The 15,459-nt window shown below is 38.0% G+C and overlaps 1 protein-coding gene across 1 annotated transcript in view; it reads right to left on the bottom strand.

Annotated features, from left to right (window-relative positions):
- LOC124564982 (ionotropic receptor 93a) overlaps positions 1–15,459 on the bottom strand; it is a 308,796-nt gene that overhangs the window by 149,843 nt on the left and 143,494 nt on the right. The window contains exons 4-6 of the mRNA XM_047131014.1: positions 9,350–9,458; positions 3,671–3,820; positions 1,969–2,136 (exon numbers count right to left, since the gene is read on the bottom strand). Of these exons, the coding sequence (XP_046986970.1) occupies positions 1,969–2,136; positions 3,671–3,820; positions 9,350–9,458 (427 nt within the window). The remainder of the gene's footprint in view (positions 1–1,968; positions 2,137–3,670; positions 3,821–9,349; positions 9,459–15,459) is intronic.

Genomic DNA, 15,459 nt, shown 5'->3' with positions numbered 1-15,459 from the left:
ACAGATATAGAAATAGATGCCCGTTTATCAAAAGCAAGCAAGACACTTTTTAGTTTCATCAAAATTCTAAGAAAAAGATCACTTAGCAGTAACTTCAAAATCCGTTTATATCAATCGAACATTATACCAGTCATGTTACATGGATGTGATACATTAATATTTAGAAAGAAAGATGAAGAAAAACTGTTAATATTCATAAGAAAAGTACTAAGGAAAATTTTTGGACCTGTACACAATGAAAATAACATGTAATGGAGAATAAGAAGAAATGAAGAATTAAGAGGGCTGTACCAACACCGTAACATCGTCGAAGTGCTCAAGAGGAGAAGGTTGAATTGGGCAGGCCATATAGCAAGAATGACAGAGAATAGACTACCTAGAATGGAATTCAGCAGAACAATAGATGGAATGAGAGGAAGAGGGAGACCCAGAATCAGATGGTAGGATAACATTCAGGAGGACACAACTAGGATGAACAGCAACAGCAACTGGACAAACAGCACACTGGACAGGCAGAAGTGGAAGAGGCTCATAGAGCAGGCGTATGGTCGATAAGGCCCTTGCCACATGTAAAAAAAAAAAAAAGCCTAATGAGTACAGCATATGGATTGAGAATAAATTTAAGAAAGAATAAAGTAATGAGATGTATCAGATATGAGAACAGCAAGAAACTTAACATTACCACTGGAGATCATGAAGTAGATGAAGTTCAGGACTTTTGATACCTATGCAGTGAAATAACATATGATGGATGGATCAAGGGTGATGTAAAAAGCAGACTAACATCAGTGGAAGAGGCACGCCTGGCCAAGAGAAGTCTGCTAGTGTTAAACTTAGGTCTTAATTTGAGGAAGAAATTTATGAGAATCTATGTTTGGAGCACAGCATTGTATGGTAGTAAGATAATGACTGTGAGAAAGCCTTTGAGATGTGCTGCTACAGAAGATGTTGAAAATTATCTGCAAACATGGAGGGATCCACACATGGGCAACGGATCATTTACTCAATGTGAGAAATGCAAAACTAAAACAAAAATACACAAACAAGTCGCAGATAGGCAGCCACATTGCCAAACATTGCATGTGATTCATCAGATTGCATAAGAATTTTAAGCAATCAGAGACTGATCACTGCGAGCTGAGAGATAGCCACATGTGCACTCTCTAGACAAATTGCACAACCTGGTGATGCACTACTGTGATCCATCACTCATAAGATTATTAAAAGGGGTCACTTGTATGTGAAGCCCTTGAGTAAAACCCTGTATTAATCTATTCCATGCCATAAAGGCATTGTATTCAGCAGCAATAGTTTAATCTGTGAATGTAGAATGACCCAGAGTTTTTCAAATGGTGACTTTGGGAAAATATCTCATCTTATAGTCAGGTAAATGTGGTAACACATACACATGATATCAAAGCCTTGCATTTCATACTTTTAGTATGCTTGCCTTCTATCAATTTCAAGGTGGTGGCTACTATGAAAAATTATGTCACCATGTTTTTCAATTTCATCAGTTAATTCCTTCTGTAATGTTGAAGAATGGAATGATACATTCTTATTATATCAGTTCTGTGACCATTTCGGGTCAACATGAGATTCAATACCCATATTTCATATTGTATCCACTCATTACAGACAAATTACAGTTACGTATCATCCCATTTACTACTTTATTAATGTTCACATTGGTATTAACTATTATCTAAGTGATTTCAGCCTGGTTGATTGACTGATCTGACCTTGCAACATCAACCGAAATGACCTTGCTGTGCTGCTACTGTAAACAGCTGAAAGCAAGGGGAAACTACGTCCTTAATTATTCCCGAGGGCGAGAAGCTCTACTGTATGGTTAAATGAATAATGGAGGTAAAATAGTCTCAGATCTCTGGTTAGGGATTACTCCTTATCATCAAAACTAACTTCTGAAATAACAGAATATATTTTTATATGATGTGAAATACTCACAATAAGAGCTGCAAGAATGGCATCATGGTGTTCCCTTTTTGATGGCTGTAGAATATCCCATTCATCTTCAGACACTTGTTGTGAAATGTTCTTCTCCTGCTGTGTAGTGTGGGACAGGGCAGCTACAAAACTGTGAGCCACTTCTGATATGTGACAATAAATGCCTTCCTAGACATCAGTGCACATTCAAAAATTAGTAATCTAGTTAAAACATATGCAAGGTGGACCAGAACTCCACTGACAAACTTGCACAGATGGTAACATGAACCAAAACCAGAAAAAAAGTCTAGTTAACCTGGACACTGAAATGCATGCATTAAGAGTATGAGCATTTGATCATCACTTTCTATTATGAAACACATCTTGTCTACTGAACAAGTGCTCATAGCTCTTAAGGTATTCATTTTAGAGCCCATGTTTGGTAGACATTTTTTTTTTCTCACTTTGCTCCACATTATATCCTCCAAAAATATAAAATGCAAGAAGCTTACAGTAGAAGAGATTTGGTTCATAGTATCAGAGAAAAAAAGTGCTCTTAGCTCATTTGGTACTGGTATGCATTTTAAAGCCACCATTTACTAGACAGTTCTTTCTTGTTTGCATCCAAACTACTGCCTCTAAAAGTTTGTCTGTGGAATTCCAGTTCACCCTGTATATAAGTTGTGTGCACATTATGCCTGTGAAAATTGCAACTTCATGGAGGAATAATCAGAACAAATGAATCTCAGAGGATGGGTGATGTAACAAACAAATGTAGAAAGCAATAAAAAACACTGAATACTAAATGCTGCTATCTACTGAACCAACAGCCTCTACATGTTTTTACCTAAATGTAACAAATTCTAAATGCGATATTGAAGAATGTCAACCTATGCAGCTTCTTCCTGGGTCCAAAGTTCAAATGAATTCATTAACTGATGAGTGACACAAGAGAGCTGCTAATCAATAAAAACCCAAACATGTTCAACAATCAGCATACCAAGAAAATGAGCACTTTTTGTGTTGTGATACAGTGCCAGAAAGGTAGGGAAGTAAGTGTACCACTTTCTTTCTTAAATTGAATGCTTCTCCATTGTGTAGCAGTTGGGACTGCCCATAGTATCCAATGATTTCAAAATGGATCCATTTGGTAGCATGCTATTACGCAAAATGCATGGGCCCACGACCAAGACTGCCACCACTGGGTCACACAGCGGATCTACTGTTTACAAGGAAGTGTGAAAAACAGCAGGATCCATGACAGTGGCAGTGGGGCTACTAGTAAGAGAAACCAAAGATCATGATGCAGTTACTGTAGGATCAGTGACAACAACCACAGCCAGTTACACATGTTCAAAATTGATAGTAGTTCCAGCTTTTGGTAAAGCTACACCATTTCCAGCTTTTGTTATGCTAAATAAAACTGGGAAATACGTGCATCAATTAAGCTTTCATTTCAAAGCAAGAGATATTGTCAATCCCAATTTTTTATAAAATCAAATTGTTGCCTTAATGTATTCAGAGTCATCAATTAATTTGCAGACTTTGTCCCCTTGTAGACCCCAGCAATCTGTCACAAGAAGAAGATTGTGCTCTGTTATCCTGCCATTTAAGGACTCATATGCATATTTTACCTGCCTGGCTGAAATTTTCCACTGTTGTAAAAAAAGATTAACATCCCTATGACATCTGGATTGAAATTAAAATTAAAAGTCTTGCTTACCAAACAATCTTTCTTCTTGATTGAAGTGTTACAGATAAAGGCAACATTGCTGCCATCCCTCAACAGGTCAATAAAACCATAGGGATTCATAACATCTGGCACAATGAGCAGCCACTGGTAATATGGTGTCATTAATCTTTGCTCTTTAGCCTGTTAAACAAATACAAAATATGTGTGAATGTAGCCTTCCCCAGTGTATACTGCTTATAGAAATCTATAAAGTTTTCAGCTGGTTGACAGTGTTAAATATCACATGTTTTGATGAGTTTCATACTCATCATCATATGGCAAAGTCAATAAAATGATGAATATGGTACCCACCAAAATGTGACTGATTTCCAACACTTACACCCTGCTGGAGACCTCAGAGCTTTTCATCAAATGTGAGATCTATTCAGCATTATAACATTAAAAACAAAAAACAACAAAACAAAAGATCACACACACACACACACACACACACACACACACACACACACACACACATGCACAAAACATAAAAATACAAATTTGATTCCTTTTAGTTTTAGTTACATGATAATAATAATTATTGTTATTTTATGACCAATTGCCAACATCTATGTCTCATTCTCAATGCTTATTCCTTATTGAAATTTATTTAAAAATATTCTTTGTGCAATAATTTCCATATAGGTACAGAAATATTTGTCCATCATCTTGCATCAGCATTCTACCATCAATTCAACAAATAAAAATACATTTGATGGTTGTTTGGTTATAAAAATTGCATTCATTATATCAAAAGCATAAAAAATCAACAAGCAACAATTTTATACTGTTTTAGAGCACCGTTACAATATAGTCTGCTGTTGTTGTAAGTGAAATTGCTTTCTTTTAAACTTTCAATGGGAATCTTCAAGAGTTCCTAATATAACACTATGAATCGATGCCCACTATATAAAAATGTTATGAACAAAAAGTGAAGTGAAATTGTTGTTGTCTGTTTGTTGATGGGGTATTGTTAGAAACATATGTTAAAGGCTATATACTAAGTTTCAAGGACTTTCTTTCACATTCTGCATAGATCTCATTGTTGTTGTTGTGGTCTTCAGTCCAGAGACTGGTTTGATGCAGCTCTCCATGCTACTCTATTCTGACAAGCCTCTTCAATCTCCAAGTAACCACTGCAACCTACATCCTTCTGAATCTGCTTATTGCATTCATCTCTTGGTCTCCCTCTATGATTTTTACCTTCCATGCTTCCCTCCAATAATAAATTGGTGAGCCCTTGATGCCTCAGAATGTGTCCTACCAAGCTATCCCTTCTTCTACTCAAGTTGTGCCACAATTTCCTCTTCTCCCCAATTCTATTCAGTACCTCCTCATTAGTTACATGACCTACCCATCTAATCTTGAGCATTCTTCTGTAGCACCACATTTCAAATGTTTCAATTCTCTTCTTGTCTAAACTATTTATCGTCCATACTTCACTTCCATACATGGTCATTATAAGGAGCTATTTTCAAAGTTGCATCATAAACTGTGACATAAATTAGCAAAGAGAAGTTGCCACCAAAAAATATTTGTGTAGGCTCTCACAATCACCAATTGTATTCTGTGGATCTCATCAAAAAGGAAAATCTGCACAGATTTGGAATGAGTTGAGGAATATGCAACAAACTACAATCAGCTGTTAGATACTGAATCTGTATACTCTTTTAACAATCAGCACACTGCTATATACTGTTCATTATCATCTGCACTAATACATAACTATGAAGTCATATCTAGATGTATGCATTTTAATGAATAGAGGGTGATCAATCCTTAATGCAGCAACCTGGTGGGCATCTTTTTATTATGCCAGCTGTCATCCAGCAGCAGTGTTAGCAGGGAGCATATTTCGCCTCTGCCGTGAGGCCTTTGTTTGTGTAGAATTGTTGTGAAGGTATCTAATGTTGGTAGGCAATTTGAATACAGTGTATTGAGTGAAAGTGTTTCAAGTGAAATGGCTAAATATATGTATTCCATTCACCAAAGAATATTCTTGTATGATTCATATCATCATATGTGTGTACATGATCAGTGTAGGCTGTAAGGAGTTTATTTCAAGAGGAATTTTTTGATGTTCATGTTCCTAATCAGAGTATGATTCATCGATTGATAAATAATTTTCATGAAATGGGAAGTGTTCTTGAAAGGAAACACAGACAACCATATACAGTACTCACAGAAGAAACTCTCAATAGCCATGGGTAAACTCTGGAAAGGTCTCCTGGAAAATCAGTTTGATGTCTTTCTCAGCAAATGAGAATTTCCTATAGCTCTCTTCAAATGGCCACAAAGTTACTGAAGTTACAGCCTTATAAAACACCTGCAGTGTAAAGACTTAAACTGGGTGATGCTGCAAAAAGGTTGCTGTTTTGTGGATGTATTTTGAATAGTGTGCATAAGAGAAAAATTGACACTCACCTAACTTTGTTTTTGGACAAATCATGGCCCCTAAGTGGATATGTTAATTCACAAAATAACCATTACTGGAATTACGAAAAGCCTAATATGACATGAGGCACCTCTGCATGATCAAACAATAGGAGTGTGGTGTGCTGTTAGCGGTGACAGAATATTAGGCACTATTTTAACAATTAACAGCAAGAGTAACGCGAAAAACATTTTGCAGCCTTTTTATTTTTTTTATTTTTTTGGCCAATTAACTGAGAGAGAATGTGCTTTCATGACCTTTCAGCAGAACTCTGTGATTGCACACACAACCAACTTCTCATTACAAGGAAATTCCTTATGTGTTTCAAGCTAAGAGCTATCACTGCACAACATATGGCTTCCTGCAATTTAACCCCCTACAATTTTTATCTCTGAGGGAGCATTAAAAGAGAAAGTGTACAAATCAAATCCACACACTTTAGATGAACTTAAAACTAACATTTGTCCAGAAATCGATGATGTTTCTAAGAGGAAACAGCACTCTGTAATGAAAAACATGCTAAGCAGGTGTGAGGAATGCTGAACAATGAAGGGAGGTAGTTCCAGCATCGCCTTGCTTAATAAACATGAGCAACTTACTTTTATTTTTAAGTGGTTATGTTAAGTATATTAAAAATAACTTATGCAACAGACTGGGCTACAGTTATTGTCGACTTCCTGTTACCTGCACTGCAGGCACAACAGCCGGTCCCACTAGCTGGTCACACACCACAAAAACGGTTGTGTTAGTGATCAATGACCCTGTAGTAGTAGCAGTAGTCATCGTATTTGTACTCATCCATAGACCACATTTATAAGGATACTGGGCATGTTTTAGTACTAGAATTCAAGAATAACAAAAATATTGTAATTCATATATACTTATAGGTCTAGTTTCACAAGGATGAGATAGATAGCTCACATTAGGAACCAGCCCAGCATTTGCCTGAAGTGATTTAGGGAAACCATGGAACATCAGAATGGCTGGATGGAGACTGAAGCCTTCCAAATACAAGGTCTGTCTGTTTAAAACATCATTCTGTTTATCCATAGTGTATAACACTGTTTACAAAGAAGTTAATTAACAGTTTAAAAGACAAGTGCTACACTGTTGATTCATTTCTCACTCACAGTCACTACATACACATTATACACACATTGTTTCATAATGTAATTCTACACACGCTATAAGCTGACATCAGAACCATAGCGTTGATGTCCGAATACCATTTTGTGTTCTGCAACTCAAAAACTCAATGAGCATCCCTCTACAATGAGCAAGATTTTGAGCTCAGAAAGAGGAAAGGGTGTTAATATTATACACTGTATAGCTTTGAGCATAATGTTTTCTATAATAGAAAAAAAGTAAATAAATAAATAAAATAAAATAAAGAAAAGGAAGCGAGGAACATAGTGTGAAAGTGCTATGTGAAGTACTGCATGTTTTATTATCATTTTTATTTATTTATGTCAATCCTTCACAGTACAGAATTTATTGCTTAACAGGTACTTTTTATCTGTCATTTTAAGTAATTTTGTGTCAGTCTGACCACAGCCACAGACATGTGCCTTTGGGTGTCTGTGTGGTTCTGTACGTGAGTGTGTGTGTGACTACTAGAGAAAGAAGAAGAGCTTGAAAGGTAGTCTAAATACTGCATTCTGTTGCATGTTTCTATTCGCCACACATCAGTCAGTCATAGAGGAGTAGCTGCCTTTCCTCCATTTTACATATTATTCTATTCAGGAATTTTTAATATTTGAAAAAGCATTAACTTCACTTGACAATGGATTTTATATTCAAGGTCATCGTATAGTTAGGTAAAGAAAATAGTGAAATTGGGGAGAAGTTCTTTACTTTGAAAACATGCTTCTGCTACTTCAGCTACGGCAAATATCTGATGTTTAAAACATCTCCTGTTGATAGCTAAACATTTCTACATAATCACATTGATTCTTATTATTTGCTGATAGTTATCCATGTGCAGTGTGAAAGGAAGCCTGTTTTACTTGTCATACTAAGACTCTTGCTTTCTTTAAATTTCGATGGTCAAATACTTCATAGGTGTGGCTAATAAACAAATGCTTTTACTCTGTACAGAGCCCCTTTTTTGTTTTTGATCTCATAGGAGCTTATGGAATACCTTTACACCAATTACAAAAATCCCACACTGGATTCTAGACTAAAAGGTGAAATACATATGAAAGCTTTAATGTGTTCGTACAGTGGTTATGTAAATCACACTCCACGTGAAACAGGTGTTTATTATTAGCAACAGTATCATTCAGGATTTAATATATTGAACAGTGGATTTAATAATTATAAGGTCTTTGAAGAGATCTCCACAAGAGGTGCAATTATGTACCAGTATACATACCTACCTGCACATGTAACTGTAGTCTGCTATTAAGCATGGTTCCAAGTAATATTAAGTTAAAGAGTGTTTCATTTATTCTTGACAATGTGCTTCTACAGCTGATTAACATAAACTTAAGAAATTCATCACAGTTTTTATTTAAGATGCATGTATTAAGCCCTGCCACATCCATGTGCTCAGTGTGGCTGATTGCCATGCAGGAGACCCAGGTCCAATTCCCTGTACAGCTAAGGATTTTTTAATTATGAGGAACTTGAATGCAGCACTCTCATGATGCCATTTGAGGAGCTTCTTGAATAAAAATTAGTGGCTCCAAGGTCCAAAAAGCCAATAATGGCTGGGAGAGCTGTGCGCTGATTCCATGCACCTCCATAATGCATCTGCATGACACTGCATGGCAGAGGATGATATGACAGCTGGTCAACAAGTCACATGGTCTTCTGGGCCTGATTGCAGAGTTACTAAGCCAAGGTGGATTTCATTCTATATTAGCACTCACAGGTGACAAGGTGGCCAAAGTGGAATGGTCCCATGATTTAAAATGTTTAATTGTCAAGTTAAACTTTCAAACGTACATGTGGGAATATGACACATACAATGTTTCACTTTATTGACTGGACTAATACCAAGCATGACTAGTAAAAAGTTTAACCAAGGTGGCTAGTGAATATTACTCAAGTGCTAATAGATAACTACACCTGAAAAAGCACCCTGTTGCTGACTAGCTCTATCATGTGATTTTCATTAGAGGTACTGTACTCTGTGGAAGCAATAATCCTGTATAATAGTTAGGTAATACAGCATAGCGAATTAGTTTCAGCTGCTTCTCTGAGTTTAGAACACAATCTGTTACTATACATACCTGATGAAGTAAGACAGATGCAAGATTTTCAGGAACAACTGCCAATATATGGCTGCTGAGTTTATCATGGGCTATCTTACGAAACAGCTGCAGTACTTTTTCATTCATTCTGTAAAAAATAGGTTAGTGATTTTGGAAACATGCTGGAGAAATCCACTACATGACTATATTCCAATCTGCCAATATGTCATGTATTCTAGAAAAAGGGATATAGTTAATAGTCCAGATGGTGTGAAACTGATGACACATATTACAAATATTATTAGAAGTGATCAAAGTGTTGGCAATAAAAGTACTAATTCATGTGATGATGGTACTTTGAAACATACAGTGTACAGTATGAGCTAATACATGATTTTCAATTAGAGAGATGTTAGATGAGATGACGAAGACATATTACTTCAGTCTGAGTCTACTGTTTATTCCAGCTGATCCCAACATGTCACTGATAAGCTGGGTGCTGAGTGGCCATACTTTATACTTACTGAAATAGTGACATATCAGGTACATCTACTTTTATACTGTGCCCGTCACTGTATAGCAAATTTGTATCAACATTAGTCATTCGCTAAGCAGTTCCATTCTCAACTGTTGCAAGCCTTCAATCGTACCTTAATCATTCTATTCAATTTACATGCTGCCTGAATAAGATATGTACTGGAGGAAGTAGAATTGTTGCACAGCCTGCTTTGGGTACAGGTTCCTTAAATTTAGCAAATATGATTTTGTGAGAATTTCATTGCCTTTTCATATGGACTGTATCGATCTGTTACAACTGTGCGGGACATCCACATTCGTGACACCACTGACCAGTGAGTCTCTGTGGCAGTGTGGAATATCTGCAAGGTACATAGCAAAGATAGTTTGGTGCAGGACCTCATGTAATGTGGATCTAATGTATTGTGCTATGTCATAGTAAACTGTTATTACACAACATCATCTCATCTACATTCTTGGTACTTCTTCCTATACTGCTTGGGGAAATCTACCATATTGTTGACCCACAACTACTGTGACAACCATGCTAGCAGAATTTCTCATTCCATTTTGGTTTACTACACACTAACAATGCAAGCATTTCACCCACACTTATGGCAACAACTGCTCCATGCGACTGCATCTCATAGCTTCTGTTGAGTGATGTGTTTCAACAGTGTTACCTGTGCCTTCACTGACAATCTGTGCTAAAATATGAACTGTGTCTGATTACATATGCTCCCTTGTGCAATGCCGTACCTCCAGACATGCCACAACAATGGTCACCACTGACCAACCTACTATTGGATTTGATGCAGCTTTCAAATCCACATAGGCTACTTAGATTTTGGATCCTAGTGCTCTGCTTGCACACATTATAAATGATTCTGTGAAAACTGCAAAATCCAAACAAACTGTGCCATGACCACTATTCAACAGTGGGACCACCATTCATGACCCAATGTACAATCTCCAAAATGTTTGGACACCATTAAGAGATGCAATGGTGCAATGAGGACTTCTTGGACACCACATTTTGGATATTGTGGATTGTCAAACTGCCACTCCATCTGCAGCTTGTGATGATTACACATGGAACAGAACTGCTTGACAAGAAGCCCAGCCTCACAGATAGGCAATGTAACATAGGCAATGCTTTAATTACAAGGACACCACGCTACAAGTAGATCTCCTCCTCCTCCTGCCCCACACACCGCACTGACCCAGTGCGGATTACAGCTGATGGAGATAGCACCTTCAGCTCCAGCACTGACCTGCAGGCTGTTCATGATACTACCCTGGCAGTTGACAATACTGCATCAGCTGACACTGTTGCCTCAAGGACACAGCTCTGCTGGTACCGTGCCCAATTTAACAACGCCACACTTAACTGTTGGTCTCCTTGCAAACTTCAAATGCAAGCTGTGCTGTGCTAAACACATCACTCTAAGCTGTCCATTTTTTTTTCATTTAGGTAATGAAATTTTGATTGCCAGAGCCTAATAAGTAAATCTGTACCCCAAATGTTCACTGAAAGCAAGGGTAGTGCTGAGTATGCCCAAAGGAAGCATGATGGGACTGCTAACGTTTGCCACACCTATTAGTGATTTACCAAGTTTTATGAGCAACATTCTTGGATTGTTCACTGAGATACTATTCTGTACAGGGTAAACCATGAGGAAACCTGGTATTAGTTAAACAAAATTTTGTTTTAGTAGAGCTACAGCCTCTTAGCAGACCAGAGTCAGCAGCAGCAGCAGCTTATCATTTGTATTCAGATTTAATAACTTATGAGCCAAAACATTATGACCACCTGCGTAATAGCTTGTTTGTCCATGTTTGGAATGAAGTACATCACTAATTCTGCATATCAGAGATCTGACAGATTGTTGCTAGGTTTGTGGAGATATGTGGAATTAGATGCCTATGCACAGGTCGTGTAATTCATGTAAATGACAAGCCACTGATCTGTGTACATGGTAATGGTGCCCAATAGAGACCCAAATGGGGTCCCTAGGATTTACATCAGGCAAATCTGGTCACAGAGACATCACCCTGAGTTCACTATAATCTCCTCAAACTACTGAAGCATGGTTCTGGCTCTAAGACATGGACAGATATACGGCTGAAAGATGACATTGCCATCCAGGAAGACATCAAGTATGAAGGTATTCAGGTGGTTCACAGTTGTCATTTTGTCTTTGATTACTACCACATGTCCCACACAAGTGCAGGAGAATGTGTCCCATAGCATAACACTGCTCCCACCAGTCTGCATCCATGGCACACTGCACATTTTGAGCTGCCATTCCCTGTGGTGATGGTGTTTGTGGAGATAACCACTGTGGTGATGGTGTTTGTGGAGATAACCATTGACCTAGTGCAACAAAAATGTGCTTCACCTGAGAAGCTGACATATTTCCATTGATCAATGGTCAAATCCCAATAGTCCTATGCCCACTGCAATCATAATTGATGGTGTCATTGGATCAACATGTGAACACATAAGGGTAGTCTGCTGCAGAGCTCCATGTTCAGTAACATACATTGAACAGTGTGCTCTGAAATACTTATGCATGCACCAGCATTGTGCTCTTTCAGCAGGGATGACAGAAATCACCATCTATCCTTCTCTACAGAGCAGATAAGCCTCCAAACCCCCATTTCTTTGAAGAGTCATGGACATCCAACCATTTAGCACCTAGTGGTAGTTTCACTGTCCTCCTACCTCTTTCCATAGATGCTCATGACAGTAGCACACGAACATTCAACCAGCTTTGCCATTTTTGAGATATTTGTTCACAGGCTGTGTCTAATAATAATCTGCCCTTTGTCAAAGTTGCTTATCTCAATGGATTTTCCCATTTGCAGCCCATATCTTCACTAGAGTGACCCCCATCCATGTCTGCTCTGCATACACACTTTTGTTACCATGTCACATGCCCCAATGCCGCCAGGTGGCATTTGATATCACAGTGGGCAGCGGTCATTATGTTTTGGCTCATCAGTGTACATTATTTAGTTTAGTGGTTTTCTGACTTACTTTTGAGTAGAATGAACAGTAGCTCATTGTTTAACTGTTTATAGTACTGCTATTTGCTTATTTATTATTTTTTTCAAGAGTTTGTGTATTCTTTAATCATTGGTGTTGAGTGACTTCAGTTTCCTAGTTTAGGGTCACATTACCTGTTGTTCAGACAGTAATTGATTAAAGATGGATAGAGACAGCACCTGTTGTGTACTATTGCAGGGGAATTGGTCACTGGCTGTAAACAGCTGCAGGCTGTGTTGGCCACAACTGACAGATTTCAGACTGCTGTTGTAGTGCCCCCAGAATTTTATGAAAGTCTGGAGACACTTGTGTTCCAGCCGTTTCGAACACGCGTTATTTTAAAGCAGGGCATAAGAATGAGCATGAGATACTGCACCCATTTTTTGTTTGTGCAGGTGAAACTGGAAGGGACATAATTCGTCAGTGCTGGTAAGTGTTCAGCGCGACCTGACAAGAATAAACAAAGGGCCTGGAAGCTCCGTGGCCAAATGCAAAGAGTAATGTAACTTTGCATTGTTGAAAAACAAATGGAGAGACTCGAAATAGTGACTGTTTAGTAGACGTTGAACTGCTGTTGAGAGTATGTGGACTGGACATGGATAGTCAGCCTTGATAAAAGCTTATGTATTAATTGTGTTCAAAAATGTGTAATTAACTGATTCTTGGTGCCCGGTAATGTGTGGGCTTACATCATAAAGTTTAGTTGTTTTTTGTACAAAGTGGAAATAAATATGTTCTGGTGCATTGAATGATATTCCATGAGAAGCATATTTTTTAAATGAGAGGAGAGAGAGAGTGAGAGAATGAAAATTTCCCCTTCCTAGCAGTGAAATCTTGAGAGAAGCATCCAGTGCTAGCAGAAGACATTAGCGCTGCAAGAAAGCAGAACCAGCATTCTTCAACAAGTAAGTCCACAAAAACGCTTAAGCTGTATAGAGAGAGCTTAACATTACACCGGGCCACCACAAGAACATGGTGACCATAAGGAAAGGACCTGAGAAAGAAGGGGAAATATTAAGGAAGTTATAAGAAAAAGAGAAAAAAAAAAACAGTTGGGAGTTGCCATAGCAACTGATAACAGCAAGGCTGAGGAACGATTCCATGATACTTATCCAGAAATATCGTGTTGATAAATGGTGAAATTATTAAGGGAATCAAGAAAATTGCACAACACTGCAGTTAGTCTCAAATCGCAGATGCCGCCCTCTACAAACGCTGACGCTGCCGCACACCAACGCCGACACCACCGTACACCAACACCGACGCCGCCGTCTACAAATGCTGACACCGCCACACACCAATGCCGACACCACTGTACACCAACGCCGACGCTGCTGTCCATTGACGCTGGTGCCTCCGTACACCGGTGACGACGACGCCTTCTACCAACGCTGGGTGAGCTACTACTGACCTTTGATTGTTTGTGAAGTGTGGTGGGTTGTGGAAATAAGTGAGTGTACTTTTAATGATAACTAGATTAAAGGCAAAACAAAACACAATGGAAAAATAACATCAATCTGTAGAGTCTGTTGGGGCTATGGGAATTGAAAAACAGGGGCCAGATTTAGGCGAATTAATGAGGTTTATCAAAACGCAGTTTGAATCACAGAACACAAAACAGGACAAACTGAAGGCAGAATTAAACTCTAAGTTAGATTTGCAAAACACAAAACTAGAGGCTCAAGTTAATACCCTAAGTAATCAAATGCAAGAATGGAAAAAAGAATTGTCCAATTCCCTGAGTGAACAGACAAATATTTTATTTAAGGATTTAGAACAAAGAAATGAAGCTAAACTAAATGAGTTAGTTCAAAAATTAGAATATGATGTAGACTGTAAATGTAGTAATTTGGAAACACAATTTAACAAAAAATACGACTCTTTGAAAAATGGATGTAATGTTGCAATTTATGTGGTCGAACGAGAATTAACTACACTAAAAACCAATGTCCAGAAAGAAGATAAGTTGTTCCCCCTAGTACAGGCACAAATTTCAGGGGTCAAACCACGGGTGGAAACTGTAGGACAGAATTTGAAAGAAAAGTTAATGACTGCAGAGCTTATAAATTTGAATGGCTTAGAAGAACAAGTAGAAGAATTAATAGGATGAAAGGTTGAAGAGAAACTAAGTGTTGACATCTCTTCACCTATAGTAACTTCCGATTTAGATAACACCAAGAAAGACTTAGAAACGTTGAGGAAAGAATTCAAGCTTATGCAGGAGAAACTAGAGAAAGCCACAGTTTCCCAAAATATTATATTAAATAAGGACATGATAACTGATTTGTGATAGGGATCAAATCCAGGCTTGTTGAGACAGTTTCCTAAATTCAAACCAGATGGGGAGGTACACCCCACCCATTTCTTAAAACGGTTTAACCAATCCAATAATGTTAAGGATATAAAATGATATGTACAAAACCCCCAGGGACGTTGACATTCTGTATCAACAGGTGGAGTGACATCCGCCGGTTTCTGAGTTGGGTTCGGTGTTACTTCCACATTAGTTTTCCTACACCAAACTCCCTTCAAATCTTCGACTATCCTGTAATCTATTTATAGCCCTTAAGCTATCCTATGA

Source organism: Schistocerca americana, chromosome 1, assembly GCF_021461395.2.
Source record: "Schistocerca americana isolate TAMUIC-IGC-003095 chromosome 1, iqSchAmer2.1, whole genome shotgun sequence".
Lineage (NCBI taxonomy): Eukaryota > Metazoa > Arthropoda > Insecta > Orthoptera > Acrididae > Schistocerca > Schistocerca americana.
The sequence above is the reverse complement of the archived record's forward strand: the minus strand, read 5'-3'. Positions and strand labels throughout refer to the sequence as shown.